The 26,863-nt window shown below is 39.1% G+C and overlaps 1 protein-coding gene across 1 annotated transcript in view; it reads left to right on the plus strand.

Moving 5' to 3' along the window:
• Positions 1–26,863, plus strand: part of LOC114654698 (synapsin-3-like) — a 749,936-nt gene that overhangs the window by 105,597 nt on the left and 617,476 nt on the right. Inside the window, exon 2 of the mRNA XM_028805409.2 lies at positions 13,555–13,939. Within this exon, the coding sequence (XP_028661242.2) occupies positions 13,623–13,939 (317 nt within the window). The 5' untranslated portion in view covers positions 13,555–13,622. The remainder of the gene's footprint in view (positions 1–13,554; positions 13,940–26,863) is intronic.

Raw genomic sequence — 26,863 nt, forward strand, 5'->3', positions numbered from 1 at the left:
TTCTGAGTTATTGAAATACCATATTTGGCAACCTGTAAGAAAGGGAGTTGTATTTTAAGACTTTGGCGGAACAAAGAGTCTTTGTCTAGCAGGTTTTTCTGAAACATTTCTCTGTTGCTGTCATCATATTGCTGGAGTAAAATTTAGTTGAATACATGTAGGTTTGGTTTTCACAAATCCACAAAGCTATCAATATTAAATGTAACCTTTTTATAAAACCTACCTAAATGGTCCTCTTTGCTTGTAATCCTTGACAGCAGTTATCGACATTGGCAGTTATTGAGCTCTCCTAATGAAAATCTGTTTAGATCAATGTGCAAATAAGTGGAAATAATGATCACTGCCTTTAACCAGTTCTGTAGGGAATTTGTGGCATATGAAAAGGGCTAGCTCACTATATTCTCAAACCAGCTTTGTCCAGTTTAGAGTACAGTCTTGACAGGGCATCATTCCATTGCAGGGCCCACACATTCACATGCTCAACAAGGACTGTTTGGAGTCTCCAGTTAACGTAACCTGTGTGAGGAAAGAAAATCCATGCAGACATAGCAGAAATCCATACTTCACATGGAAAACATGGATAATGGAGCACCAGGGCTACCCAATACACTACTGTGCTAGCTGAATGACTTTCTCTTATGTCATCAGTGTACCTCTTGATAAATCAACTTAGAACGCACACCTAAAACCAGTTGGAGGCTGTGTGATGAAACTGTTTCTGCATTGCCTTAAACTACAACTTTAAGTTTAGATGATTTAGAATAACATGAAAAATAGAAGCTTACGCAATCACAGTAACACAAAAAGCAAAGTTTTGCATCCGTGCTCAAATATATTTCGTATTATGTTGAAACATATTATACGATAAAGAAATTCACTGTTTTTAGGCCTATAGAAAAAATGTCTTGCTTCACCAGGCAAGAGCTTAAATTGAAGATGATTTTAATGTGATAAAAAGCAAAGCATACTGAAGCAAACACGTTAAGTACAGTGTGACTCTTAATTTCAAAGTTTTTTATTTATAAATTTTGTTCTGTGCTTATAATGGTCACTATAATGCAGGTACAACATCAATTTTGGTTCTCCTCCATTACACAGCATATATCCAGCCATTTATTTTATAATCTAATTTAATTAAGTTCAGGTTTGCACCAGGCCAGAGTTTGTTCCTACATCATTGGGTGCCAGGCAAGAACCTACATTGGAAGGGTCACCAGTTCAATATTTCTTACAGCATTTCATAATGTCAACCCTGTCTATTTTAATGACAGTTTTCTTCAAGCACTGCTTCTATAGATGTTATCAGGAAACTGAAGAACATAGAGAAGACCATGTGGATTGAGTCTTTGCTTCCATCAAAACCACGCACGGATAAACACAGAAACAGGGAAAACAAATCAGCTAGCTGCTGTGGTTGGTTTGTCTTAAAGTGTAATGTGAGAGCCGAGGGGCAAATTATTATGGAAACATGTATAATTGTGGCTCAACTTGGAAGAGAAAGAAGTGAAAACAGAAAGTTAAATACTCTTATTGACAATATATAGAAGACACCACAGGTTGTTTTATATCTTTAATAAGACCCATCTCTACCTACCATACTGATAACTGTTGTGTTGTGCTGTCAGTTTTTACCCTCAGTCTGCTGACTCTGTTTTTTAATCTTTATAGCATGTTGAAAGCAATTCTTTTTCATTTTATTCACAACATATTTGAATTATCTTGTATTCTGTTTTGTGCTGTTGTTTTGAATTGTATACTTTTCTTGAAATTCAGACCCTGTCCGGCCTCACCCTTGTTATGTGCCGGCCTTATGGGCCTTCTGCCTTTGGCAATCTCCTGACAGCCAGGCACACTTTCACAAAACACATACATACATTGTAATATCATTAAATATTGCAACTGCTTGACTTTGCACAGTTGGAAGAAATGATACTTTTTGGAAGCCCAAAAAATGGAACTAGAACATAGTTTTTTCAAAGAAGACATTGCCGCATGATTTGGTGTAAGAGCCATTAACGTTAAGGTATATAACTTAATTGTTGGGGAGCATGCACTGGTGCAGCATGTTGCCACAGCCACCACACAACGAAACAGCTCGGGAATCTCTCCAGGCAGATATGCAGTCCAGTCCCCCCACACCCTGGGAAATGACCATCTATCTGCTATAGCCAGGTGTTAAGTGGACATCCCCATGGCCTGGTCCAGCCACATACATCCTCAACGATGAGGATCCTGTGAGCTGGATCATCCTCAGGGAATCGTGCCACATGGCTGTAGTACCGTAACTGATGGTCCCTCACAGTGCAGGTAATGTGCCTCATTTGGGACTCCATGAGCAGTTCTTCGTTTGACACAAAGTCAAACCAACGGTACCCAAGGATTCACCAAAGAGAAACAGTACCGAAGGAGTCCAGTCTTCATCTCAGGTCACTGGATAGCGTCCAAGTCTCTCAACCATATAGCAAAACAGGACGCACCAGGACTCTAAAGACTTGGACTTTCATCCTTTTGCAAAGACCCCCCCATGCTTTCCCAATCCATTTACTGACTACATAGGAAGAATCACCAGAGGCATGATTGTTGCTGCCGAGGTAAGAAAAACTCTCAACAAAGTTGACATTCTTTCCACAAACAGACACACTGCTGATGGCTGTGCCCAAGAGGTCATTAAAGGCCTGGATCTTGTTTTTTATCCAGGACATTTGCACACTGAGGCACTCAGACTCCTCTCTCAGTCTCTCGAGAGCTCCGATTAGAGCCTCCATTGACTCAGTGAAGATCACAGCATCCTCAGTGAAGTCAAGATCAGTGAATCTTTCTTATCCGACAAATGCCCCACAGCTGCTGGACCCCACGACCCTGCCCAACACCCAGTCAATGCAATCATTAAAAAGAGTAGGACCAAGAACACACCCCTGAGTGGAGGTTCTGCAATACCAGTGTGCAGGCCGGCCATGATATCCAGCAATTTTGGGGGTGTCCTGCAAAGTCTCAGGATGTCCCACAGGACGGCTCGATCAACTGAATCAAATACCTTATGAAAATTGTCAAAGGCTGCAAAGAACTCTGGCGATATTCGCATTTGCCAGGATGCGTCGCTGGTAGGTAAGCAAGTGATCACGGATCCTATTGAGGATGACCCTGGCAAGGACCTTACCTGGCACCGAGAGCAGTGTTATCCCCCTGTAGGTGCTGCAATCCAGGTGATCACCCTTCCTTTTCCAGATAGGAAAGACAAGTCCTCTTTTCAAGTCGGTTGGGATGACGCCCGTCTCCCAAATGGAAGCAAAATATACTTGCAATGCAAGGTGGACAGCCTTACCACCTGCCTGGATACCACAGATCCCTGCAGCCATTCCTCCCCTCAGCTGTGCAATCTCAGTGAGATTGGGTTGTTCACAGCTAATTGTAGGATTAACCAAGAAACGCGGACCAAAGTCCAACGTCCTAGCTGGAAGATAAGCTTTAAATAGCTGCTCAAGGTAGCCAGCCCAGTGGGTCGCAATTGCAATTGCAATATCATCCATAACTACCATTCAATCATCCACCCTGCATTCAGTCAATTACCATAAATAGGGGTGTGTGCTGTCATATTCACTTCAGCAAACAACTCAAAAATTTCATGCAGTTTGGTGAGAACTGCTTATATTTGTTTGACTATATAAAAATACAAAAATAAGCAAATTTAATCTTACTCTAGGTTGAATTCATGATGACAGTGATTTGTAAATATGTATGAAATAGAGATCAAAATAATCTATAAGTGTACATTTCAAACACTGGCAAAAAGCTTTAAGCTTAGAGCTATCATCATTAATTTATTCATCAAACTTGGTGTTGTGGCTAACGGCCATGGGGTATGCCCGGCCGGGACGCCAGGAAGGACCAGGAGAGGAACTACACCTCGTCTGGACCATGAGAGGGCAGCCGCCCTGGTCTGTATGGGAGATACGGGAACCGAGCATGGAAGCTCAACCCTAACGGGGAGGATGGAGGAGCCCTGGATGACAGCAGTTCCACCACACCCAGAAGTGCTGCCGGAAGGAATACCAGAGACACCTGGAGTGCTTCCGGGTTCTCATGCGGCACCTCTGCCACACCTGGAGCACATCCAGGTGATTATAAAAAAGGCCGCCCCCCCCGTCTTGAGCAAGAGAGCCGGAGTTGGGAGGGAGAAGACAAAGCTCGGAGGAGAGGAGTAGAGGCGGTGGAAGAAGGACCAGGAACGAGAGAGAGGGACCTTTTGAAGGGTGTTTGGTGCATGGGCACTGTGTTGTGTGTGGGACTTTTGTAAATAAAGGGTGTATTTTTGAGACATTCAGTGTCTGCCTGTTCGTGTCCAGGCTAACCTTCCACATCGTATTGTGTGGAAATTGCTTGATTGGTCAATATTCAGTTTTATTATGTCAGGTTGTATTAGCTGCATGTGTCATCATTCAAGATTATTGTTATGTGTCCAACATTCTAAACATGGGAATAGAACCCTCCTCAATTTTGAAAGTATGCACTTTTATTTTATGCTTTATAAGTGCACTTACATAGCATATGATTTTCAACCCCTTCAATCCAATTAAGGAGAAGCAGTAGAAACATTGTCATATTCATAGTGAAATTTCTACCAGCCGACCAACATGTGACTATTATGAACAAGAACATATTACAATATATAACTTGCTTATAAGAAACACATTTCCACTTACCTGATGTACCTTTTGCCACTGTTTCTACTTGTTCAGTTATGCTCGTAGTTCCTGAAACATTGTGGAATAAGCCATAAGAAAAGCTCCAGTATAAAAACCTTGACCCTTAAGTCTTGATTATTGGTTAAGGGTCATCTGTCTCAGAAGAGTTGGGCATAAGGCAAGAACCAAGAATCATGTCCCACAAGGCCAATTTAGAATCACCACTTGCATATCTTTGGGGAAATGGCAAGAAAAGCAGAGTGCTTTGAGATAAATCCCAGCAGACATAAAATAGAACATGCAGAAAGAACACATGCAATAATCAGACAGCAGCCTCAATCCCAGAACACAGGGTGTGCAAGTGAACAGTGCTGACCACTACGCCACCCTGAAGTGAAATTAGATCTTAAGAAAATTGTTTAATAAAGAGCAAGACTGTACATTAAAATGAACGTTGAGCACGATGGTGGTGAAACAAAATGTAATTTTGTAATTTGTGTTAATAAGATTTTTCTCACCTTGACTGTAAACTAGAAGTGAGACCTGCAAGATAAACATTCAGACGTTGTAGTGAATGTTGTCAGTCACCAGTCTAAAATTCATATGCAGTTTTGTTGCAGTAAATTATTAAGGTTCATAAAATTACCAAAATCACTACTGCTACAAAATGCAGATGTCACACTACTCATTGAATTTCAAGGAAGAGATGAAAGAAAAGTATCTGGGCTGCAGACAGGCAAATTTTTTCTTCTGTTCACTTTGAGATGACATCTGACAAAACACTTTTTAGGAAGGCTTTAAAACTGAAAGGGTCCTGTCGTTGCCTGGAAAGAGATGGTAAAAGAGCAGCATTGTCTTCATGTTTGATGACCTAACGATCTTCTTTCTTATCAATTTTACAGCTGAAAAATGCAATATCAATAGCTTCAGTGCCATATATCTTGACCTTTGTACTATTGTATTTTTTTTCTTTTAATAACTCACAATCCTTTTGAGCTACGGCATATCCTCATCAAAACTGGCGTAACTGTGTAAAGATGCTCTATGATACATTGTGCATGCTCTTGGCAATGCATTATTACATTCAAATTACTAGGTTTACTGTGTTTTTGAGGACACAGAGATGCAGTAAATAACATTTCTATCTAACAAAATCCTGTGTCTGATTACTGTTTATGCTTTTACCCCATGTCTGTGCAAGATTTTATCTACAAGTAATCGGTATGTTAGCTTAATTGTTGTCTGTAAGTGAGTGTACTTGAGTGGGATTGGTGATGGATTTCTACCATTTCTGCCTAATGCTGCTGCTGTAGACTTTGACCCCCTTTTATCCTGAATGGAAGATTTCAGAATATTAGGTTATCTTTATATTGATTATTTAATTTGCAATGAATAATGCCATAAACTTTAGGAACATTTTGTCGAATTATGTTTTGCTTTGCTTTATGAATTTGTGCTTCACAATAATCCACTACAAATGACACATACCTTTGTTCCTTTATGTATAATGTGAAAAGAACATTCAATGAGGCCAATGTTAAACATTAGTTGACCCCATATTAAAATGGGAATAGCTACAAAAGAATAAGAAGAGGTTTACCATTAGGAAAGTCTAGGTAGCCCTTAACAAGATGTTTTGATTTGCCTCTGGGCATGAAGTCCAGCAGAGCAGGAAATCTTGGGCATTCACTTTTGTTTCTTTTCAGATTAGATTGTGAAACTCAACAAATCCCATATATATGACTTAATAGCAACAGCCATAGGCTGGCCTGAATGGATGTGTAGCTTTCTCTTTGGAGAGCTGTCTAAATTTTCCCTCTTACTGTTTTCAGGGACAGTGGAATTATATGAAATCGAGGCAGTTGTGTCTGAAAGCAACAGCACAAATGACATATTTCAGAAAACAATTACATACAGTAGCACACTGGGGAATTCAAATTGATGTGGGAAGGTACTCCTTGTACCTGCTTGCTTGCTAAATGTATTATTTTAAATTATATTTGTGTACACTACTGTAGAACCTTCTGGTATGCAATGAAAAAGAACTAATATTACTTCTGTAATAAACTCAGAATGTTCCAGATAAAGAGAGGACATTGAGTTATGTCAAGACAATGACATGAGGAAGTGCTCCATCCTCTTATATAGGAACACCCTCTTACCTGAGTATCATGTAAATGTCTGTTTAATACAAACCCACCCCATGGCTTTTTAGAATGAGAGGTGTTGCCATTGTGCTCATTCGTGTGTATTCTGCTTGGCTTGACTTCACTTATATTTTGGCAGGTTTCAGTCTAGAGCAGTATTTTTTTGTAAAACTTTAAATATTTTAAGTTTTATTAGCCTTTTTCTTTTTAATTCACCCCTTTCTACAGAATTTTCTTCCCTTATTTGTATCCATATTCTGACCATGCTGAATGCTGTAAGGGAACAGTTACTTCAGTGCCATATTCATTTGTCTGTTCATTTGTAAGAAATATTTCTTAATGAGCATTTCATGTTGTTTGTACTTGTGTCTGCACTGCTCAATGCTTATCTTCAGTATTTGGATATGATTATGTTAGCAAACTGTATAGAAAGAAATAAATTAAAATTGTAAAGTATCCTTTGAAAACTAAGGAAAAGAGTACAGATTGATTAAAGTAATTAATATATCACAATCAAACCTATGCCATGCTTTAGATGAGTCTGAAAAAAATCTTTGTTCTATTATAGAAATATATACGAATATACATAATTATAAAATAATTTCCTCTATTTAACACATACATAAACAGTGCTGTATAAAAATAGGAAGTTCTTTAAGTAAGCATTAGATAATATTTTGCAGTTTACTCTACTGTGTGCTTACCTAGTACTATAGTTTACTTTTTCTAAGGATCTGTACTTTCATTTATAAATTAGAACACCCTAGTTTACTGCCTGCCAATGGCAGTTTTCTCTTTGTTGTTCAATTTTCAAATTGTACAGTCCACTGAGCCTTACAATAAAATGCACTTAACTGCTTCATTATTCTGTTAGCTCAGTGTAGTGTATTTCAGGCTGACTTATGCATATGGTGGATGGCTAATACTGAATGTTTTTTTTTTTACTCTTTAGAATACTGATTAGAGTGCATACCTATCATAAAATATTACAGTTAGAAAAATTGACTGGTAGCTTTTACCGATCAGCCACATTAAAACCACTGACAGGTGAAGTGGACAACATGGATTATCTCATAACACTGACACCTATCAGTGGGTGGGATATACTGTATTAGGCAGCAAGTGAACTGTCAGTTCTTGAAGGTGATGTGTTGGAAGGAGGAAAAATGGGCAAGTGTAAGGATTTAAGCAACTTTTATAAAGGCCAAATTGTGTTGGCTAGGTGCCTTGATCAGAGAATCTCCAAAATGCTAAGTCTTATGGGGTTTTCCTTGTGTGGAGTGGTTAGTACTTACCAAAAGTAATCTAAGGAAGGACAACTGGTGAATTGGCGATGGGATCATGGGTGCCCATGGCTCATTGATGCTTGTATGGAGCAAATGCTAGCCCGTTAAGTCCCACAGAGGAGGTACTCTAGCAAAAATTACAAAAAACTTGAGGCTGGCCATGGGAGAAAGGTGTTGTAACACACAGTGCATTGGAGCTTGCTGCATATAGAAGCTACGTAGCTGCAGACCAGTCAGAGTATCTATGTTGACCCCTGTCCACTGCCAAAACTGCCTACAATGGTCATGTGAGAATGTGAACTAGACCATGGGGCAATGGAAGAAGGTGGCTTGTTTTGATGGATCATTTTTTTCTTTTAGATTATGTGGACTGCTATATTGTTACATTGACACATACCACCTACCTAAAGATTGCTACAGACCACATCCTCCTCTTCATGGCAACGGTATTACCTGATGGCAGTGGCCTCTTTCAGCAGGATAATATGCCGTAGCACAATGCAAAACATGTTCAGGAATGTTTAAGGAACATGACAAAGGGTTAAAGGTATTGACTTGGATTCTAAATTCCTCAGGTCTCAATCCAATTGAGCATTTATGAGATGTGCTGGGAAAGAAAAAAAGTCCTGTTCATGGAGGTTCCACTTTGAAACTTACAGGACTTAAAGAATCTGCTGCTAACATCTTGGTACCAGATACCACAGGACACTTTCAGAGGTCTTGTGGAGTCCATGCCTCAGCGGGGTTTATAAGATGAGGAGGTGTTGATGAAACTTGTGCAATGGGCTTCAGCCGTGATATAAAAAAGAAAAAAAAATCACATGTTCAAGAGAGAAAGAATGGAGAATTCATTAATTTGTATTGTTAGATAAGGAATAAGTAATGATAGATAGATAGATAGATAGATAGATAGATAGATAGATAGATAGATAGATAGATAGATAGATAGATAGATAGATAGATAGATAGATAGATAGATAGATAGATAGATAGATAGATAGATAGATAGATAGATGGGGATTGACTTCAGTAGAAAGGCTCCAAGTGCTGATGCCTTATGAAGTTTATAAGGCTGGTGGAACATACCTGACTAAGAAGCTGACTAACCTCTTTTGCATCATGTGGGGTCAGAAATGCATACTTCAAGAGTTCAAGGATGCCGCTGTAATCCACCTCTACAAGCACAAAGAAAATTTTCAGATATGCGATAACAATCTTGGGATTGCCCTGCTGTCCGTAGCAGGTAAGATACTGGCGAGAATCCTTCTGAACTGCATCACAGTACACCTGGACCAAAGACTGTTACATGAAAGCCGGTATGGCTTTAGGAAACAAAAGGGAATTGGTGATGAGACCTTTGCCACTAAGCAGCGCCAATAAAAATGTCAAGAACAGAATGTTAGGCTGTGTATTTCTGATATGGACCTTTGTGGACCTGACCAATGCATTTGACAGAGTAAGTCATAGCAGGCTGAAAAATTCATAATGAAGTTTAAATGTCCAGAGACAATATTTCTGATGGTGAGACTGCCTCATGATGGCATGTTAGCCTGTGTTTAGGATGATGGTGGAATTTCAGAGCCATTTACTGTCACAAATGGAGTCAAAGAAAGCTATGTCCTTGCTTCTGCCCTCTTCAGTCTCATGCTTTCCATAATGTTATATGATACATTCAGAGTTTCCAGTATGAGAATTGAAATACATTTTTGCGTGGAATGAAACTTTTAATTTGAAACAACTCAAAGCCAAAACAAATCACAGATAAAAACAGCTCACAAAAGGACATGCAGACTATCCTGGAGTTATTTCAATCTGCATGCTCCAAATTTGGCCTCACTATCTTTAACAAAAAGTCAGAAGTGATGCTCCAGCAGGTTCCAGGTGAGCTTTTCACTGAGCCCTTAGAGAGCTAAGGTTAAACTCATTTGGCAAGTTCACCTACTATGGCAGCACACTTTCATAGACTGTGCACATAGATGATGATGTCAATGCCAGTATTGCCAAAGTCTGTACCACCTTTGTGGGAGTGTCAATATATCAAGTGGCCAACAAAATTCAAAGTCTATATTTCTGCAGTCCTACCCTCATCCCTGTATTCATGTGAGACATAGACAGTCTACAGTCGTGCGAAGAAGCTCACTCATTTGTACATGATCTGTCTTTGGGGGATCCTGAACATTAGATGGCAAGACAAGATCCCTGACATGGAAGTACTTACAAAGTCTGGTATAACAAATATTTACACCATGCTATACAAGGCCCAGCTAAACTGCACTGGGCATGCCATGTATATGCCAGAAGAATGCCAGCCAAACAAGATTTTGTATGGTGAACGTTTCTGAAAAACACTCTGTTGTATGTCAAAGGAAACATTACAAGAACACTCTGAAGGGGACTTTGGCACCAGCTCAGACAGCTGGGAGATGCTTGCCTCATACAGAATCATGGCACTGGAGTCTCAGCTGATTAGAAAAGGAGTCTTGCACAAAGAAAGCTGTGACAGCGAATCTCGGAACAAAATCAGCCTCCTGCTATGAGTTGTCCATATTCTGACAGACTCTTTTGGGCTCATATTGGCTTGATCAGTCACCTGTAGACCCACAAAGACTCTAAATGATAATGTCATTGGTCCTCTTTGTCATAAAGAATGAATATATATGTGATACTTGCTATTCCTATTTTTCTGAATCCTGGCAAGAGAAACTAGCTCTGAAATTTTTTTCTTTAATTTTTGGTTTAGCATGAGCAGGTCATTGCTCATAAAATTTTTAACTGGCTACTTTTTTTAGTCAGTGCCATGAAACTGAACTACCAGAGCATGTTGACCTCATTTTAAGATGAAAGATAACAACTATATTCCGGACAGGTGAAAAGGTGGTCAGGTTCTATAAGTTAAAGGTAGAAAGTATAACAATTAGGAGCGGGTGTTGAAAGGCAGAGTAACTATCACTGAAGTAGAAAAGATAGGAAGCAAAGGAGTAATGAGGGCTGGATTGGGCTTGTAGGTGTTTTGTTTATTTATAAATGTGTTTTGTAAGTGACTCTCTTTTTTTAAGCCGTCCTATTGTATTGGTTTGTCTTTTACTTTGCACAATTTAATTCCCATGATGTTCCTTAATTTTATGATATTTGCTGAGCCCAGAGTGCCAGAGTATGCCATGTAAAATGTGTCATTTATAATTTATTCTTGGCTTTGCATCTATAATTTCCTGGGTACACATGGCTACGTGTCACTCTGCTTCAAAAATGGTTAAATGCATGGATGAAAGTAAGTAATTTATCACTTTCAAATTTGTTATATCTTTATGTGCCCCCACACTACCCCCAATTAATTATGTACTACCTTTCAGCTACCGTTAATTGTCCATGTCTTCCTTCATCTTACAATTTTCAACATAAGTCGAGAGTGCAGCTAACAGAGAATTAGAACATGCATCATGTATCCCTATTGTTAAGATCCCATGATGCGTGCTTGCTATTTGTAGACATTAGTGAGAGTGCCCAGGGTCTGATGAAAGTCAGTCCATATAGTGTATGCGGCTAGTAGTTTTCATAAGAATCTTACAGATCTTCAAAAATGTATATTTAGAACAAGAAGTGAACAAAAATAACCTTACCAAGCAAGTTATACAGGTTGAGATTATGAAGTGAGCCATTCTTAAATTTGTTAAAATGTAGAATGCTATTTAGAGTTTGGGAGGTGCACAAAGTTAATGATTTAGCTGTCTCTCTCATTGACATAGAAACCGTGGCTCACCATTAATTAATTATTTGATCTCATCAAATTATTGATTAATGTCCTCAGGTTGACTATATTCTACATCCCTGATCACGTTGTTCACTCTGGTATAAGTGGCATTACCAAGTATAAATCACTGGGTAAGCTGTCTGCTTTCTAGGGCAGATTTTGGTTGAATTTTGTGAGAGTCATGTTTAACTGCAATGATGTGGTGGTGGATTTCTGCACATTACTCCAGTTACTTCTGACCTTGTATTGGAATGTGGTGATTCAGAAAATAAATGGCTAGATGTTTAAAAGAAAACCTTGATTTTTCTATACTTATAGCAATGTATTTATGTTGTAACATTGTATTACAGTTCTTTTATTTTAGTTAGCACAGTGTACTGGTTGGGTGATGCATACAGAAGGGGTCCCTGGCGCCCTGGAAGTTCAGTTCTCTTAACAAGAGTTGCTGGATTATAAGCAAAATTAGCATTTCTTTTTAGCAGATTGAAGAAAGCAAAATGTGATGTAAAGGTTAATTTACCTTGTTTAAATGCTAATGATTTATACTTTTCAATAAGCATAACTGAACAGGGAGTTGTGACTGTTTTTTCATTTAGCACAGCAAAAAATGTTTGATTCATGAGCGGCATGTTGTGTTTTCTCAAGCAATGGCAGGATTAAACTTCTTCAAAGGCATGCCTACTGGTTTAAAGCTTTTGAAGTCTGTTATCTCAAACAATATATACAACCGAGTAAGTGCAAATGTTCATAAAGCTTAATTTTCATCTACACATTAGAACACTTTCTATTGGCAAAAGTTTCAATATCCTTTTCCCATTGTGACCTAAAAGCCCTTCCCACTTCATTGTCAGCTTAGTTCAGTGGTTTGCAATCCTAGTCTGGAGGGACCCCTGTGGCTGCTGTTTTTTGTTCCAGTTACTTTCACAGTCAGTGACTCATTTACTTCTAACTGGTTTCATGGTTAATTAGCTGGTCCCTTTTCTTCTTCTTTTATTCTGCCTTTAAAAAAGAGCAATGAGATTCACATTCATAAGAAGTTTGGAAATATTTGAATTTTTGCCATAGTGTTATGTTCTTAACTATATTTTATAAATGTCATATTAGTTCACGTTTTTCTTTGTAGTTTGTTCTCTTCACTGTATCGTGCTAATGACAATTACCAACAAGATGAGTAAACACCACTGCAGATGACACTGAATATTTTTTCTTGTTTGTGACATACTGTACATATTTTTTTCTTTTACTCGTATTTGCTCGATTATATAATCTGACTAATATATCTACTTACAAAACTTAATTAACTGAGTTTTAGGATGATCAAGAAAAGAGGGTAAAATAATAGTTTAAGGCAGCTTCATTTTATATAACATTATTCATTAATACTGATTGAGCCTTTATTGCTAAAAGTCTTTACAGTATTGTGATCATTCTTGACATGACAGAGCATGTATAGAATAATAGAATACTGTTGATATGAAATTTTCAAAGTCTGCAACTTATGAATGAGATGATGATTTTCCTCTCTCTTTGTTCCTTGAGCGAATAAAAAGTTAATGAGCATGCTTTGTTTGTCTTAAGTGCCAGTCATTGCATTGTTATATTGAGTGTTTGAATCGATGGCCAATAGTTATGTCAAAAGTTGCCATCTGAATATATCTTCTCACCTTTACAATAATCTTTTTTTTTCCCAGGTCAATTTGTTACTAAATATACTTCCAGCATCTGCCACCTTGGTTTTCACAACAGTGGGATTGCAATAATGAATTTCCTTCGAAGACGCCTTTCTGATAGTAGCTTTGTAGCCAACCTACCCAACGGTTACATGATGGACCTGCAGAGGCCAGAAAGTCCAACACCACCACCCATTTCCCCAGCAACCGAGCGTAAGCAGCCCCAGCCACCACCACCATCGTCGGCATCGGCTCCTTCAACTGGAAGTAGTTTTCTCAGTTCGTTGTCCAGTGCAGTAAAGCAGAGCACTCAGATGGCTACTGGGCAAGAACCCACAGCCAGTGTGACTCCTGTTGTACGTAAACCGAAAATCCTTCTTGTCATTGATGATGCGCACACTGACTGGTAAGGGAGACCATTTATTATTCTTCATTCATGCAAAACACCTTAAGTACTTTTCAAGCTGCTGTTTTTAAGAAGTGTTATTTTTATTCTATTTTACATTCATTACATTTAATATGTGACTGTCGAACAGTTACATGGTATTGTTGCTTAATCTGTAAAGTATAGATGTTGGGTAGTAAAGTGTCTGGTGTTACCTGAGTAGAGCTTAAATTATCTGCACTTAATAATCTAATGGTTGAATAACTAAGTATTTATGAACAGAGTGGGGCCAGCTGTCTGGAGTGGAGGCTGGAAGACTAAACAATTACAAGTGGACAAATTAAAACTGTGTGATAGTTACTTTCCAGAATTAGCTGTCTCTTCCACAGTTTTGTGAAAATGACTTTCTTTAAGATTGGTGCCTCACTGTGCAGATGGTTATAAAGGTGGTCCAGCAGTTGAACAATAAGAGACAGCAATGAGATTTAGGAATAGCTCTAGGAAGAGCTAGGGTAGCCACCATGCTGGAGGACAGAAAAATGAAAATCTGTCTGATAAAGTAGTTAAGGAGATGCCTTGTCCTGGAGAGGAGATAAAGAAGAGTTACAGTGTATCTACAGGTGTGTGAAGGACTGTGAAAGTGCCACATAAGCACTTGATGAGGACAAGCTGAGGTGAGTCTTAATTTGCTCTAGTGTCTAATTGTGTATTTGTTGTTTTAGAGGCAATCTCCATGGTCATTAACAAAGGAGTGATATGTTTAGGTGCCCTAAATTTAAGCAATTGCTTGTGATTTGGTAAAATAATAAATATGCACCTTCTTTAAGGGATGAACTGCTTATTCAGTTTTGTGTCTGTATCTCCTTTATCTGTGCTACAATTTCAGAAACACATTAATGTAATTTCAGGAAAGATTTTCCTGTGTTTATTCATAGTCTTTACTGAAGATTATACATCTAGTTAGGTCAGAGGTCATTCATGGCTGGATTCTTTGTCTTGTAAAAACAAGTTCTTCAAGCGTAGATAAAACATGTGAATGGTCAGAAGTTATGGGCATACATTAATTATAAAATTATTCTTGTCTAGGAAAAAATGGGAAGTACAGTGCCCACCATTTTAAGTAGACCTGTTTTTTTGGCAGCTATTGTATAGAGCTGATCCCCCTCAACAGAATATGTAAACACACAATGAGTCATTTTTTAATTTTGTTTTGAGCACTTCATTCAGTGCAGTACCACAAAATGCCTAATAAATCAACCACAAGTAATACAGTAGTGAAACAGAGAATCAGGTATTGGAGTATATTGAATAAGAAATAAAACAAAGCAGTCTGTCAGAAAAGAATAATTATAATAATAGAGAGATGGATGGATACAACTTAAGAACACTAAAAGTGAATTAAAACGTATAAAAATTAATAAATACCAGTTAAATAAGTAAATTGGTATCAATGTGCAATAAGACTAACAAACACTATAATTCTGGATTTATCAAACACTTTTGGAAAATCCTCTTGATACTGTTTAAACAAAAGTAAAGGGTTACAGATTAGTAAAAAATATTACCATGCACAGTTTATGAGAACAATTACACAATAAAACAAAATGGATTAAAACACATGAATTTTTACTGTTCCATTGTGTTGCTGAGGTGTATCCTGTTGCACACTCGGGTCCAAATCTAAGTGCTTTGTCATGTGGTGGGTGCGGCATCGTACTGTAATTAGCACATGCTGCCTACCTCCTTCTCCTCCTCCTTGTCTTCCATTTGTTTAAACTTGCAAATACCATTCAAGCAAAATTTAGTCTTCCAGGAGCTGATAGATACCTTCTTAACCTCTCAAAGAAAGGGGACTGCAAGGATTGTTTGAGATGGTGGCTAGAATACCTGTGTTCAGTTATTATCAGTGTAACTGTGAAATGAGAGCTCTCCTGAAGTGTACAGACTAAACAGTGACACTGCTGAATAGAAGGTATGCCCTGTGAGCAACATGGTAGTTTGGTGGTTAGTGCTGCTGTATAATAATAACTGTATGTTAACATTGAAAAGGTAAATTACTAACTCTCATTCACTAAATGGTGAAAGTTAACTTTCTCAGATTCTTTTATATCATTAAACTGTAGAAGTTTCTTTTTTTTTTTATAATTAATCTTACTTTTAGCAAACTTCATGTAGGGCTTACTCTTAAAGAAGATGACTGCCACAACTTTACATTTTGCAAAGAGGCCCTTATCCTTCAATAAACACACTGTGCAATAAACAACAGAAAGACAAAACACTCAAATATTAGATAAAACACTTAGCTTAACTTTAATGCTGGTTTAATTTCATGAAATAAACAGCTGTCAAGGCACAGAATAACAGCCCATTAACATCATCAGAACAAGATTTGTTAGAATATTAGAACAATTGTGACGAGAAGAGACCATTCAGACTGAAAACTTACCAATTATATTCACATAATTTTTCCAGAATATCTTTTAGTCTCTGGTACAAAAAGATCATGAAGGAGTTTTTTTGTCTCTTACTGAGCCTTTTGCTCCTCAGCTGTGTGCAAGTGGTGTACATTCAGAGAAAAGGTCCAAAGGTTGACTGGCACAATAAAGTCCAAGATGACATTGTTCATGGATGTTATGGCTGTTGTTTTTATATTATCATTTTATTCTAATTAGCCCAATGTATGATTAAATACTTTCACTGTATTTCTCTCTGTAGCTAGAACATTCTGGTAAGTTGATAGTTACAGGAACAAACCTTATATTGGACGTTCAGAGTTGTTTATTTTGATGCTTCCACTTGAGAAGGGCTATGTCTTTCTTACATATTAACATTTAATCACATGCAGTGTCTGCATTGAGTAATGTTCTTCTCATATAGCACTAAATATGAGAGTATAAAAGGAAGTTAAGTCAATGCATACTGTAAATATGTAAATACTGTAAAAAAAAGCATCTGTCTTGCAAACTACTTCTAGCACAGATCACAGCAATGTATTAATACCTCAGTACTGTGCACTACTAATGCCACATTGATGTGTGCTTAGCATTGCTGTGATGGAGAAGAAAGCCACAACAACCAAACAAGAAAATGTACACTAACAAAAATAAAAATAATTTTATAGTAATCATCCATCCATCCATCCGTTATCCAACCCACTATATCCTAACTACAGGGTCACGGGGGTCTGCTGGAGCCAATCCCACCCAACACAGGTCGCAAGGCAGGAAACAAACCCCGGGAAGGGCGCCAGCCCACTGCATTATAGTAATCAAGAAAATGTAAAATAAAAACACTAAAAGAACTTCAATTTAGCAGAAGTTGATATATCCTGTGCTGCATTCAGTGAGAAAAACCCAAGGTTAACTGACAGAATGTTTTGCTAAAGGCTGAGGTTTCATATTTGCTTTTCAATAAACTGAGGCAAACAATGAGTCAACATTTAAAGGAGAGCTTAGATACTAAGAAGTCTGCAAATATGAAAATATATTGAGCATGAAAGGAAACAAAAAAGGGATTAAGGTGCATGAAGGCTTTCATTGAGCCAGTGAATGGAAGAGTACTCAAAGAATAGCTGAAAAAGCCTTGACTCTCCGCCAGCATGACATGCTGAAGAGAAGCAGAGAATGCTATAGAGAAGCATAGAGTTACATGACCACCATCTTATTTCATTATAGGGCAACATGCATAGGCTCATCTCCGTTGCCTTGCACAACCAGTCTTTTGAAGGACCTTATTTACCCCGTATTTCAGCAGTTACCACCAAAAGTGTACACTGATACGATCCTCTTTCCTCTTTGCATACACATCCATCCTATCCAGTGTCTCGTGTGTGAGACCTAAGCGTATTTCTTTCATTTTAGTTCTAGACCACTTAAAAAGTTATTTGCTATTATTTTTAATGACACTCTTCACACCTAAACATTTCTACAGTGAGTGGTTTAGAAAACTCCTGCATTCACCAGTTTTCAAACATTTTGAGGCAAATGCTTGTTCCATTGAAATCTGTGGTAATGCTCATAAAATGCTGGAAATAAAAAGCAAAAGAGCATTTTGGAATAATTTTTACAAGAAGTCATTGCTGCTTCCTGGATGACATAGCTCATTGAAAATAGAAAAAAAAAACATACACTGGTGTCGTCCTGCACGTGCATAATGGTCTTCAGCTAGTGAGGGACAAATTAAGGTATGTAGCTTGCAATCAAGTGACTTGAATTCAACAAAAGTTGTTATTGGTATACATTCAGCTTTTATCAGGTTAAAGTTTAGTACAGATGTTTTAACAAATAGGCAGACTGGTACTGTAGAGCTCTTCTTCACAGCACTGTATTGGATTTGCATGTAACTGTGTATTTCTGGATTAATTTAGTATTATTATCTGTTTTAACACTGAATACTTAAAATGTGTTGATGATAGTTCTCAGTTAAGAAAATATGTATAATCCTTCCTGAAGTAAATAACATCCATCCCCAATCTGATCCTCATCATCCTCTGGGTGCACAATGGCCGCTGCACCACCAAATCACACTGCTTTATAATACATTTAGCAAATAACTGGAATAAAACTAAAGAGGTCCTTTATTATTACATTTCTTTTCATTACTACATTACTATTACTGGATTGTACACAGTACATTCTTTTCTGCTTGACTGTGAGATTGAGCCTTGAAAATGATCAGTGCATTGTGCATCATGTGTGCTCCCTGCCTTACACCTAGTGCAAATGCAATAATCACTGGCTCCCAGTAACCCTAAACTGGGCCGATTACATCTACCCCTCAACCAATGCAGTATTAAATGTATATGAATGTAATGTATATTTAATTCCTTTGAGCTGATTACCACTGTGTACAATAACCCCTTACTCAAAACCTTTTTCTGGACGACCGATTCACACACTTGCATGATATTAGCTAGCAGAAATCGATCAATTCATTCACTAAACCTTTCCATTTCATGGTTTCAATATGCTGGAAAACATCCTGGCAACATTGGGCCCAAGGCAGGAATCACCTCTAGCTTAGTTACCAGTCATTTCCTTGGTAAACTCTAGCATGTACACACTCACTTATACTGGGCCAATTCCCCTAACATGTATTTAACTTTGGGACGTGAGATTTAACCCCCTGTGATGCTGTGGGGGCCTGTAGCCATAGACTTCTATTCTTAGTCTGGGACATCGATAGCCATAACTGAAATGGACTAAGGGGAATGAAGATACAAACAAGAAGTCTGATGCAAAAGAGCATATTGTGTTTATTCATAGCAAAGCAAACAGTGTTCGAAAAGTGTGGTGCAAGTATCTTCAAAAAGTAATGCATAAAAACAGTGAATGGTGGAAGTTAAAAAAAAGAAAATGATAAATTTCCAGGATTCCTACTGCAATTTTCTAAGGCTCAGGACAAGTCAGGCTTGAATGAGATGATAAAACTTTTCAATTTTGGTGACCTTCTTAAAGCTCATAAGAGAAACAAAGAGGAGCCGTTAGTTTTCATTAGTTTTCACTGTTGTGATATACTGTGAAGCCAGTAGGTGGCAGCAAAATAACACAGTATAAAAGTGTTGAGCGCAGTGGAGGAGTCTTGAAATACAGTTCTGCCATTATATGGGAACAGTTATTTTTAAATTAAATGTACTGTTGAACATATATCTTAGCCCTTGATATTTCAGCTTGGTTATACATGAGCTGTTATTTTTCCTAGCATGTAAGTGTTTAGCTAGATTAAGAAATTTGAATCAGAGGAACTATATAATTAAATCTTAACACCTATTTTTTCCCCACAGTCTAATGTTGTAATGTTGGGCACATTGGTATTTTTAAAGTTCATTCTTGATGGCATGGCGGTGGTTGTGGGGTGGTGCCCTTTACTTGACTGGTGACCCATGCAATGGGCTGTTCCCATTTTGAACCTGATGTTGCGTTGAACTCCAGATTATAGTGACCATGATGAGGAGGAGCAACCTTTTGAAAACATAACCAAGTTCTCCTAGATATTTCTTTTTCAAACTTATGTGTCTTTTTCAGACACTTTCCTGAAGTTTTATAATTCCAGTTTTTCAAGCTGAAGGGAGTTTGTTTCTATAAGCAAATTTAGGTCTTTCCTGTTTTGTTTTATACAGGTAGTCCCAGAGTTACAGACATTCAACATACGAACAACTGATACGAACGGAGCCACAGCTGCTCCTTTATCTGTCTGGGGGACGCAACGCAGGCTCCTCAGTAACTGCCGCTGTGTCATCTACGGCCTGGGGATGCTACAAGCAGTTTCTTTACTGAGGCTGGAGTGGGGCGGTTTTGCTGCTCCGTTTTATGAATAGGGTGGTGGGGGCCGCGTTGTTGGCTGGGTGCGTGGCAGGCTGTGACCCGGGGTCCATAGTCACTGGGGCTGCAGCTACTGTATTTCCCTGAAAATAAGACCTACTCTCAAAATAAGTCCTAGCATGGTTTCCAGGCTGCTCTGTAATATAAGCCCTACCCCAATAATAAACCCTCGTCAAGATCATCAGTTGAAAAGTAAGATGCCACGTGATGCAACGTGTGTGCCCGAAACATCCATTAAATTCCGAGGACACCTTGCTACAATATCTCTGGAAAGGATGTTTAATGATTACATCCATCAATTAGGGGATGTGCCCATTCCAGCAGCATCGGCGCAAGACAGAAACAAAATCCCTGGACGGGGCATCAGCTCATCGCAAGGTGAACACAAGCACATGCATACATTAGCGTCATTGTAGCTTCACCAAATCCCAAAACCATTATGTCTTTGGATGGAAAACTGAGCACACTGTGGAAACCCACCAGGAAAACAAGCAAACTCCTGGCAGAGATAACAAGGGACATGACTCCCTGTGAGACAGCAGCATTACCACTTTGCCACCCCCATATGTGTAACTATTAACAGTATTCATTATTTAAACAAAGTTAACGATTTATCTGTAAATGTAACATACATATTTGAATGCATTTCATCATGAAAGTGATATCAAGTATAAATCTAAGAATTCTAAATGTGCAGAGAGCTGGAATATCATAAATTTAATGTGTTCTGTGTGGCGATCTATTGCTTCTTGCTGCTGCTGTCAGGTCAGGAGGAAAAACCAGAAGTGAGTAGCGATTAACAACTGGGTCGGTTTTAAGATGACATTTATGACAGTCTACTTTAATGATAAAATGAGGTTAAAGTAGACATTTCGAGTTTAAAGCTGAAATTTCCACTTTAATCACAAAATAGACATTTTCATTACGTTCTTATTTTTTTTTCTCTGTGGCTCAGGTACGCAGCCGTACGTTCTGATGGCACAAGATGCAAAAAAAAAAGAAGATCATTACTTTGGGGAATATGCGACACTTGAATATAAAAGCACCAGAAATGCATTTGTATGTTGGAATTTTGCTTCACCACATCGAACCATTCATCAAACATCGAAGCACGCACATCGATCATGGAGGATTCTAAAAGCAGCTGGAGTAGCAAGAAATTCAGGCTAGAATTCAGGGGTTGAATGTGGAGAGTTATGATATTCCAGAAGAGTATTATTGTATATAAGATATCCCCTGAAAATAAGCCCTAGTGCCTCTTTTGGAGCAAAAATTAATATAAGACCCAGTCTTATTTTCGGGGAAACACGGTATCGCTCATGTTGCAGGATGGAGGCTTGATGGGGCAGTTTGCTGCCCGCCCACCACGCCTCGGCAGCTACTGCTTCTGACTGGACAGAGGCTGGATGGGGCGGAGGGGGGCGTTTCACTTCCCGCCCACGACACAGCCTTGCAGTGTCCCTCGAATGGCTGCCCCGTTCGTTCTTGGTGGGCGGCTGGTGATGCTGCAGGCCGTGACCCAGTTGTGGCTGAACGGAGGCCATTGATGGTGAATGGGGCGATGGGGGGCAGCATTGTAGTGTGCCTCCGGTGGCTGCCTGTTGAATAGGGGCGGTGGTGGGTGGTTCACTATCCGCCTTTGGCCGCACCCTATTAGTTCTCGGTGGGCGGACGCTACAGGCAGCATACTGTATGCAAGTGGATTGACTGTGTGGTGGGCGGGTGGTAAACCACCCTCGCCGCCCCCATTAATTCTCAATAGCAAGCCTGCCTATACTGTTACATACATAGCAAAGAACTAACCAATGAAGACCTTATGGAACTAGAACAGCAGATGATAGCATTCAGCGAAGAAAACCAGAACCTAGGCACTCCAATAAAAAAGTTTTCTACAAAAGAGTTAGCTGATGCATTTTGTCTCATCGAAGCAGGAATGGCAAGGCTATTTATGATGAGAAAAAGAAAAGCTCCGTGCAAACCTCCCTTGATGCCTACTTTAAGAGACCAGTCCCTTCCTCTTCATCAAGTCCATCAAGTTCTACCAACATTGTTTAAGGCTGTACTGTATTTGAAAATGTTTAAGCATTTACTGTGCATGCACACAAAGGTAAAAATAAATAATATGTTGAGACAAACATCTCTCCAAATTGCATTTGTTAAAATAATGTACCTGTTCTGACTTACATACAAATTCAACTTAAGAACAAACCTACAGTCCCTATCTCGTACGTAACCCGGGGACTGCCTGTACTATACTGTATACTATATGTTCTTCTTTTATGTAGCATAACATTATGAAACCTATCTAATACAATTCAAGGTTATATGGGTAGCCAGAGCTTATCCCAGAAACTCCTGGTACAAACTAGGAGCCAGCCCAGGACAAGGTGCCAGTCCATTGCAGAGCTCATCCATGTGCACATGCACTTACTTATTCACACACTACCAAATACCTAGATCCACACAGTCATTGTATAAACATGCAGACTTAGGGAGTAACTGGGCTTGGGATTTGAACTCAGGACATTGGATCTGTAAGTACTGAACTACTGTTTCCACGCTTCCTTTAGATCAAAGGTGTCAAACTCATTTTGGTTCAGGGGCCACATGCAGCCTAATTAGATGTCAAGTGGGCCGGAGCAGTACATTCATAACATAATTACCTATAAATAATAGTAAGTGCATGTTTTTTCCCTTTGTTTTCGTGCAAAGAAGTACAAGTACATTAGAAAATCTTCATATTTAATGAAATATCCTTTAACAAAACATATCAACATATCAAAACATATGAACAACCTCAGATTTCTTAAGACGAGTGTTTGCACAAATACAAACAAAACTTTAAGTCAGAGGTATTTGGAACTGAAAAATATAGTATTGCACCTTAAAATTTATGGCATTACATGAACAATAGGATTCCACCAAACCAAACTCTTTTATAGTGAAGCTGTTAACTTACATTAAATTGAACATTTTTTAACTATTTCTACAGCAAGAATTAATTTTCACAGAACTGTATTCTTTAAGTGCAATCGGTGTCTGAAGCAACATTTTAAAGGAGTTAGTCACGTTTAGACTACTTTGTTTTTGCTCCTGAAACTTGGCATCTTTTGGTCTGCACAAGTGCATCAATATCAGGTGTCATGTCCTGACTAGTAGCCAATCTCAGAATGTCATCTAAGTGCTTGTGTGTGAGCCTTGACCGCAATTTTGTTTTATTGATGTTCATTACTGAGATAACTTGTTCACAAAGGTAGGTTGTCCCAAAAGTGCACAAAATTTTTGCAGCCAGGGCTGTTAATTTGGGGTACCCTGGCAAGAGATATTGATAAAATGTGTCCAAGCCCACTGAGGCGAACTTGTCCTTCAAATGTGCATCACATTGCAAATCAATTATGTCTAGTTGGATGTTGACAGGGACATCAGAAGCTTTGACTGTGAAGGGTGAGCGAAAAACTGCAAATTCTTTCTCGAGTTCACCAAAGATGTGAAACCGTTTCTCATACTCACACAGCAATCCTGCAATCTTGTCTTTATACTGTTTCATGTCAGCATTAATGCCTGTTGCACATACCTCTCTTAGGCAAGGGAAATGTGCAGGGTCATCACTTGACAGCTGTGTCTCCCACAAAGTGAGCTTCAACTTAAATGCACATATGCTGTCATAAAACTGTGTGACAACTTTTTTGCGGCCTTGCAACATTTTGTTCAGAATATTCAAGTGCTCTGTAATATCCACCAGAAATGCAAGGTCCTGCAGCCATTCCTGACATTGTAATTCCATCACTGGATTTCCTTTTTTCTCCATGAATTGTCCGATTTCCTCGCGTAAATTAAAGAAACGCCTCAGCACAGCACCTCTGCTTAACCATCTTACTTCAGTGTGGTATGGCAGGGTATTAGTAACGTGATTGTCACTGAGAAGGACAATCAAACTGACGATGATTCAGGCCTCTGGCTCAGATGAAATTAACAGTTCGGACAACCACCTCCATGACGTGATCCATTTTTAACGACTTGCAACACAATGCCTCCTGGTGCAAAATACAGTGAAATGTCCAGAAACCATCTCCTCCATTAGTGGCTTGTACTTTCTCTCTGAATTTTGTCACAACACCTGCTTTTCTTCCGATCATTGATGGCACGCCATCTGTAGCCAGGCTGACGGCGCGGGACCAGTCCACCCTGACTCTGTCCAGCGCACCAACCACAGAGCCGAAAATGTCCTCAGCTGTTGTGGTGTCACTCATAGGCACCAACTCAAGGAACTCCTCAGTGACGGTCAATGTCTCATCAACTCCATGAATAAATATGGCCAATTGAGCAACGTCTGTAATGGCAGTGCTCTCATCAATTGCAACAGAAAATGCAAGAAATGACTTGACCTTGTGTTTCAACTGCCTGTCTAAATCAGCCGATAGTTCCGATATCCTCTCTGCCATAGTGTTTCTCGTCAGACTAATGTTGGCAAATGCTTGTCACTTCTCAGGACACACGAGTTCTGCAGCCTTCATCATGCATCTTTTAATGATCTCACCATCGGAATACGGCTTTGATGCTAATGCTATTTCGTTAGCAATTGCGTAGGTGGCTTTTACTGCTGCTTCACTGACTTCTCGGCTCCGAGTGAAAATTGACTGCTGTTTCCTCAGACCCACCAGCAATTCATTTAACTTCTCTCTCCTCAGTCGTCCTTGCAAGATGTCGTATTTTCCACCATGATGAGTCTCATAGTGGCACCGAATATTATATTCCTTGAGCACTGACACTTGTTGATTACACACAGGTTTCCCATTTATCTCTGTGAATAAATAGGAAGTGGTCCATTTCTCTTGGAAAACCCTACAGTCGGTGTCCACTTTTCTCCTTTTTGACAAAGACATTTTGGCTAATGAGGGTGTCAAGGTGAGTAGAAAATAAGGTAGCTTACAGAGTGGCAGAGTTGTTGCTTCTTTTACTCTAATTAAAACAGTGCACCCCTCCCCTTTGACTAACACAGTGAGCCCCTCTCATCTGACTAACACCCTAGTGGACAATTTAGGAATTGCATTTTATTATGAATTTCGAGTTTGTGTCTTTTATTAATTTTTTTACTTTCAAAATTCATCCAGTGGGCCGGATTGAACCCCCTAGTGGGCCGGTTTTGGCCCGCGGGCCGTATGTTTGACACCCCTGCTTTAGATAATATAATGTATTACAAAGGTATTCTATTTACATTGACTACATTCGGTTTTATTCTACTTAGAATATAAAGTCTCTCTATTATAAAAAAAAAATCTTGGAAGGTTGGAATGAGACGAGAAGTGATTTTCTCAAATTAGAGACACTTTCACGTCCCGCGAGATGAGACTTTTTGCCAAGAGATTTAGCCATGCCCGGGGCCGGAAATAAAAGACAAAGAGTAGATGACAAAGTAGAACGTCGTAAAGAATTCAAAAACACTGGTGTGGTACGCATGCAGAGCAGGTTAGAGATAAAGGAAGTACGAAAAATCGAAAATCTCAAAAAAGGATAGTAAAGATCACATTAGCCCAAACAAAAAGAAATTATTACTCGGTGAAATAATGGAACAGCGAAAAGATATCGAATATATTGTTCAGATTTAAGCTTTAAGTCAGAGACCTGTAGATCGTATAATTCGTATTGCCATCAGGGAAAAAAAAAGTAGTGTTTCTTCCCAATGAAGAGGCTTATACACGAGAATGAAAAAATTTGTTATTTGGTGAAAGTGAAATCCCGCGAGAGAAATCATTTCTCATTAGTGTGAATGCTATTGTCAAGACACATTTCTTGTAGAGAGAAAGAAACAATATTCACTCAGGGGAGTTGTCACATTGTAATTCCAAACACGGAATTAAAATTCAATGTGATATTTATGAAAAGGTAAAAGCGAAAAGAGACTGAATATATGGACATAGGTGATATGACAGAAGTGTGCTGCGCAAGATGCAGGTCACGTGACATGGCAGCAGCAGCAAGCCAGCAGCTGATCGAGCAAACGAGGTAAAAAAAAAAAAAACTGTATTTGTTTCCCACTGTATCACCATTTAAGAGGGGGTTTTGGAGGAGTGACCACATATCCTTGGGGTGCGTTCAGCCCCCCTCTTCACAACGCGAGCAGCAGAGACGCAAAGTGAGGGGGTGGAGGGAGTGTGGCGAGCGAAGCGAGCAGTTGGCGACGCCCCCTAGTGTCTTCAAAGAATTTTTCTGTCCTGCAAGGTTAGTCATGACCCACATTTAAAGGATAATTCCAGCCACTTTGGACCCCTTACAATTCGCATATCAGCAGAATCGGTCAACTGATGATGCTGTCAATCCTGCCATCCACACAGCCCTCACACACTTGGAGGGAAAGGACACATATGTGAGAATGATATTTATTGATTACAGTTCAGCATTCAACAGTTATTCCACAGAGACTTTGTGAAAAGCTCCTCACCCTTGGACTGACACCCTCCCTCTGCAACTGGGTGTTGAACTTCCTGTTAGACAGACCACAGACAGTCATAGTTGGAAACCAGACCTCAGACATCAGAACTGTGAACAGAGGGACCCCTCAGGGTTGTGTGCTAAGTCCCCTGTTGTATACTCTCTTTACTTATGACTGTGTGGCCTCCCATACTAA

Source organism: Erpetoichthys calabaricus, chromosome 1, assembly GCF_900747795.2.
Source record: "Erpetoichthys calabaricus chromosome 1, fErpCal1.3, whole genome shotgun sequence".
NCBI lineage: Eukaryota > Metazoa > Chordata > Cladistia > Polypteriformes > Polypteridae > Erpetoichthys > Erpetoichthys calabaricus.